This window comes from Macadamia integrifolia, chromosome 8, assembly GCF_013358625.1.
Source record: "Macadamia integrifolia cultivar HAES 741 chromosome 8, SCU_Mint_v3, whole genome shotgun sequence".
NCBI classification, from domain to species: Eukaryota; Viridiplantae; Streptophyta; class Magnoliopsida; order Proteales; family Proteaceae; genus Macadamia; species Macadamia integrifolia.
In genome coordinates, this window is record NC_056564.1 from 12,964,493 (window position 1) to 12,970,576 (window position 6,084).

Consider the following 6,084-nt stretch of genomic DNA (forward strand, 5'->3'; position numbering starts at 1 on the left):
TGACTGTCTCTAAAGCTTTGTCCAAAAAGAAATGAGAGAAATTTTTCGTTGTTTCAATCCTAAAATTCTATGTCATATAATTGGGCTCGTATGATAATGGCTTCTCGGCATGATAAAGGAATTCTTTCACATATGAAACTAGAATCTGTAGCATGGTTTTAAAAATCGAATTTAATCACCTGGATTAGATTGATATTAGTCTTGATTGATTCGATATTGATCCTCTATTACAATTTAAGGGTAAAAATATTAAAAAAAAAAAAATAATGCTGTTAAAAAATATATAAAATAAGGGTAAATTCGTTGGATCCAGTCCAATCCCAACAATCTAATACCGACCCAGATCGATGTCAGTTGACACCGATCCAGAGTTTAAAACCTTGGGCTGTAGCCGATAAAGAGTTTCAGGAAACTTTATCCTAAAACCAAAATAGCTGAAAATATCCACTCAAGCCAAGATCTTATCCAAAAGGGATTGCCCACTCAAGCTCTGCCACTTCAGACCAAACATCCAAGTGCAACCAACCATGGCAGTTTGAAGCCACAAACATTTCATGTGGTTGTGGTGTAATGCCATCCCTACCATGGTGTTTAATTCTGCTTGGAACCCTAAGGAGCAGAGAGACAGAATTGAAAGGGGAGCTTTAGAGAGAGAGAGAGAGACTCCATCTCTTTGATCAGAGCTTAGCAATGGCAGCCAAACTCACGTCCCCAGCTGCTGTCGTCACTTCTCTCCCCCAATTTACTGGTCTTAGATTCTCGATTTCAACTGCCCGAGTAGAGAACTCGGTGAGTTTCAGTCTTCTTAGACTCTATTAATTGGTATTATATAGAGTAACTTTCTTGATTTATTCAACTATGGAAGTCTCAATGATACATTAATCCAATGCCCATAAATCACTGTTTCTGATCATATGAGCTTAATTGCCCTCAAATGAATATTATTAAGAAGGGGAAGGGGAAGGGGAAGGGGAAGGGGAAGGGAAAGGGAAAGGACAAGGGAAAGGGGAGGTGGAGATTATTAAGGCTGTGTTTAGTATATATTTTTAGAATAGATCTAGGTCTAGAAGGTATTTTGAAATGAGAAAAACAGAGAAGAATCAGGTTTTAGAATGCCTTCTAGACCCAGAATCTATTTCGGAAATGCATATCAAAAACAATATAAGATTCACTTTGATCTATGAGAAGATCTTCTAAGTATAATGTCTCATAACAACAGAGTTCTTTGTTCAGTAGATGTTACAGTAATAACATTTATATATTTCTCATTGTGAAGGTGACAGTTCAACCCATCAGAAACAAGGGCAAAGGTGCTTTGGGTGCTCGCTGTGACTTCATTGGCTCATCTACAAATTTGGTAAACATTTCACATTTAGTATTTGGAGTTTACAATGTGAATACAGGGGAAACTGATCCTCTATGTAAAGTAGTACAGTTGATTGAGATGATACTTAAACAAAATATGTTTCCTTCTCTGCTGGGCAGATCATGGTGACCTCAACAAGCCTCATGTTATTCGCCGGAAGGTTTGGTTTGGCTCCATCAGCAAACAGGAAGGCTACTGCAGGATTGAAGCTGGAGATAAGGGATTCTGGGCTACAGACAGGAGACCCTGCTGGTTTTACTCTTGCAGATACCTTGGCATGTGGAGTTGTAGGGCATATAATTGGTGTTGGAGTTGTTCTAGGTCTTAAGAACATTGGTGCCATTTAATTCCTTAGAATGCATGGGCTGAGGTATCTGATGCCTTGACTATAAATGGCTATAAAATTAGTTGGACAAAGGTTGCTGATTTCATGGGCTTTCCTTTTATTTCAGTTCCTGCTTATATGAGAATTGTTTCAGCATTGCAATTTGCTAAAACCTTCTACAAATTCCTAAAGAATTTCGAAGGCCCAAATCAATTGAAAAACTTATTCAATCATCATTTTAAGGAGTTGGAACACTGGGCAGTGATTCCAATGAAAGAAAAATGAATCCATCTGAAACTGTATGTTTAATATGATGTTCTAAAAATGGAAAAGAACATTGTCATTTACTGGGCTGAGGAGAGTATCACTCAAGCTCTTTTCCATTGAGAGCTTCCCCCTTCAAATTAGTGATTTACTGGGTAGATCTATGATTGATCTTGTCCAGATAATTTCCCAAACCAAGAGGATGCTATTCTGTACATTAGTAAGGAACATCTGGAAAGTACAAAACAGTCCCATTTTTAAACTTCGTGACCGTTCTCTTGTTGTTTTTCTCCAGTGTCTCTCTCTCTCTGTGTTGAAGAGGTTAGGTTGAGCTTGGGTAGTGATATCGGTCTAAGCACCATGGTTAGAATACATTCTCTCCACTTTGCCGGATGATTTCTTATCTTTCCCACTCTATAGCGTTTGGTTAACATAGTTCCATGTGGATGTCCAGAGTAAGAGAAATGGAGGAGAGATGGATGAATCATCTCCCTATGTCTATTCCAATGGATTCTGCCAAAAACCCATCTTCTTCTTTAGGGAGGCCTTGAGTGCAATTCTCGATTATTAAAACATCACCAGCCTAGAATAAATATGTAACAGAGAAAGGAAAAAAAATGAAAAATCAGCAATCTCAGCCGACAAATGGTCATAAACTAGATTAATTTTCAGCATAGATTGCAACAGAACTTTTAAAATTATAAGAAGATAACAAAAAACGTTAAAGAGTAAGAATCTGAGTTGCTCAATAGAGAGACAAAAGTAGAACAAAGTATATGAGGAAGAAAAAAAAAAACAGGGGAAGCTACACTTCTTTTTCTCTTGCTATTTTAAATTTCTTTCATTTCGACAAGATGATGCCAAGCTAAGCACAAACAAAACCCCATGAAAAAGAAGGGGAAAACAAAAAACAGAAAATTTGCAATCTCAGTTGATAAAAGGTCATATAGTTGAGAATCATCGTTTCCTCAATAGATCAAATATTCATCATAGATTGCAATAGGAATCCAGAAGAAAACAAAAATTGAGAAACATAAAAAGCAACAATCTGAATTCACTAAAAAAGATTATTTTTTTTCCCATTCTGTGATCATGGGTTGATGAATTGATGAAGAATCAGATGTGATTCATCACCAGAAAGCATCGAGAGATGCGTGTAAAACTGGGGCGACAAATAACATCATTATCTTCTTTCAAACTGATTTCGATTCTTCTTCGATTCGATATATAGATCGAATGAGATTCCATCGAATAAGCACACGAAAGGTGTTATCAGAAAACTCTCGTTCGATCTTTCGCCTGAAAGTATGAGAAGGGGAGGTCGTAAGGGGGCAGGGGAGTGAGTCGAGCGACAGGGAGAGTTTTTATTTAAAGAAAGCGTTCTAGGGTTTCGTAGCCCTAGGTGTGATGGTTGAACCGTTGAAACGTTAGGTTTACTTAGAGGGTTCTGGGGTTCGTAATGGGGCGGCTGAACCGTGAGGTTTAAAAAATCAGAATCGGCCGGAATTGATTCAGCCGACTCCAATCACTTTTCGGCTAATTTTTAATCAATTCGGATTAGAATCAGCATTGGTCGGTTTGAGATGTTTATTGAACTAAATGGGCGTGCAATCTAGTAATGCAAGGAGTTGAGAAAAAGGCACGGCCTAGTGAAAAATAAAATAAAGGGGTGATGTTTCCTACCGGGAGTGGAGGATGTACCAACATCTCCCTGCACTTTCTCTCTTCTCTTTGGACTGAGAGTTCACTCTGTGTGAGGAGAGATATGATGTAAATGGATAGTCGAAATCTGCATCTATATTAGTATATGTATTTATATTTATTTAGAGGTATTTGTATCCGATCAAAGATATCCGGATCCAAATCTAAATTATCCAAGAAATAATTATTTAATCCAATGGGAGGTCCAAATTACACAAGTCAGAGAATAAATGGACAGATGAAAATAAGAATTCGATTGGCATACGAAATATTCGTATCTGGTCAGGGAATATTTGGATCCAATCATATCTGATATGTATTCGATTTGAATCCATTTTGAATTGATTGAGTCATATCAAAATAGATATTATATGGGTGCAACTGAGATATCTTGCGCTTCTTTTGCTCCTATTCTTCGGTAGGAAATATTATCCCAAATGTTAAATAACATTGAGGTTGTGACATTTATAATCTAATAGCGTAGACAGCAAACCATTTTGGAAAAATTTTTCTAGTCTAGTCCATAGTTAGATACCAAGCATTTTTAGATGTGTATTTTTTTGTCGTTAGGCTTTTTTGTCATTTTATTTCGGTCATTTATGAACCACAAGCCATGAGAAATTCATCCTCTGTTTTTCTCTTCTATGGTTATGTCCTTGTTGGGTTAAGGCACTATCATACTGATATACATATATCAATCACTAATATTTAGGAGTGATGATATAGCACATATAAAGTCAAACTCAACATTTGTTGGGGTATGATGTCTTGTATTTTATTGTTTGCATGAGTAGGCTGATTTCGAAGGGCCGTTAAGAAGCAAAGGGCCTGAAGGGTTTGAGGCCAAAGAAAATTACCTATAGAAGGTTTCATTATATATTTTTAATGAGGGTTCTTTTTTGGTAATTGATCTAAGAGTTATGTGAGGGCGAACAATTGTAACTCTATTCTCCATTGATAGTGAAACAAATTTCATCCATTGTAAATATAGGCAATCTTGATGAATCATGTAAATCTTTGTGTGCATTTTGTGCAATTGTGTGTTTTGCAATTTCCATTTTTTCTGTATCATTTTAGGTTCAATTTTTCTACACACATGACTTTGTTATAATTTATTAATGTAATGTTCTTGATTTTGGTTTAATATTCCACTACTGGCCAAATTAGTTTTTGGTCTTTTGTTATGTAGAGGTGATGTAAAGTTGGTAGCTAGTCACTATGTGCAATTGTGTGTTTTGCAATTTCCATTTTTTCTGTATCATTTTAGGTTCAATTTTTCTACACACATGACTTTGTTATAATTTATTAATGTAATATTCTTGATTTTGGTTTAATATTCCACTACTGGCCAAATTAGTTTTTGGTCTTTTGTTATGTAGAGGTGATGTAAAGTTGGTAGCTAGTCACTATGTGCAATTGTGTGTTTTGCAATTTCCATTTTTTCTGTATCATTTTAGGTTCAATTTTTCTACACACATGACTTTGTTATAATTTATTAATGTAATGTTCTTGATTTTGGTTTAATATTCCACTATTGGCCAAATTAGTTTTTGGTCTTTTGTTATGTAGAGGTGATGTAAAGTTTGGTAGCTAGTCACTATGTTCGAAGGTCAAATGGTTGGCAAAACTTGGAGGTCAATGAATAAATCATATAACAATATGAGAAAGGAGTGCAGAAGTTACCTAGAACACACTATTGACGTGCTCCTCCAAAGGAATGAAGCATTAGAATGTGATCGCCGAAGCTTACATCTTCTCTAATGGCCAAATCCTCCAGGTTGAAGACAAAAAAGACTCTTCTCTCTTTTTTCAATCATTTTCTTACTTTGTTATAATCATGAGAATTGCGCAATCAAAATTTTGGCTTCAATCTCTTATATATAAAAAAAATCAGTTAGGAAATTATAATCTAGTGGTCTAAATCATGCCAGGTGGTGTGATCCTAAATGCTTAAGGACGTTGCTATCAAAGACGTAACCTAAAAATAGCAGTAGTAGATATTTTTATTAAACTTTCTTCCCATACTATCAACATTCGTAATAGACCTTGCAACCATGGAATATAAATTACCACCATAATATAAATCTATTGCAATTAATTATGAAATTTCAAAACCAAAGATTGGACACAAAAAAACATTTGAAATAAAATTTCAAATATAATTAATTTAAGAGCCAGGAACCTGCCAATCTAGGGTTCTCACTCCTAAACATGGTTAGGCGTGAAAATACTAAGTGTGCACGGGGTAGTGTATCTATCTATGTCTAGGCGTAGGGAACATTAGACTGGCAAAGTTTTTTCCTCTTTAATTTTTAGTGATAATAAAATAAATACTTTTCGTAAACTCTTCACAAAATAGGTATTAAGGTCTTAGATTTCATCCAATCAAAATCCGACAACTCTTTCTTCAATATTGTCCCTACACGTG

At 35.6% G+C, this 6,084-nt stretch overlaps 1 protein-coding gene and 1 non-coding gene across 2 annotated transcripts; one reads left to right on the forward strand and one right to left on the reverse strand.

Moving 5' to 3' along the window:
• Positions 1-557: 557 nt before the first annotated feature.
• Positions 558-1,863, forward strand: LOC122085824 (photosystem I reaction center subunit psaK, chloroplastic-like). Its single transcript, XM_042654415.1, has 3 exons — positions 558-789; positions 1,277-1,357; positions 1,486-1,863. Exons 1-3 carry the CDS (start codon positions 691-693, stop codon positions 1,711-1,713), a joined length of 408 nt encoding a protein of 135 aa, XP_042510349.1. The 5' UTR covers positions 558-690; the 3' UTR covers positions 1,714-1,863.
• Positions 1,864-3,068: 1,205 nt separating this feature from the next.
• Positions 3,069-3,146, reverse strand: LOC122087787. The gene has a single exon (XR_006142857.1). It is a non-coding gene; the product is annotated as a small nucleolar RNA U31b (small nucleolar RNA).
• Positions 3,147-6,084: the final 2,938 nt, after the last annotated feature.

What these genes read in the sequence shown, in the direction of transcription:
- LOC122085824 (XM_042654415.1), top strand. Translation starts at nt 691, where the DNA reads ATGGCAGCCAAACTCACGTCCCCAGCTGCTGTCGTCACTTCTCTCCCC. An exon ending in CTGCCCGAGTAGAGAACTCG is followed by an intron (nt 790 to 1,276) that starts GTGAGTTTCAGT and finishes CTCATTGTGAAG; the next exon opens with GTGACAGTTCAACCCATCAG. An exon ending in TTGGCTCATCTACAAATTTG is followed by an intron (nt 1,358 to 1,485) that starts GTAAACATTTCA and finishes TCTGCTGGGCAG; the next exon opens with ATCATGGTGACCTCAACAAG.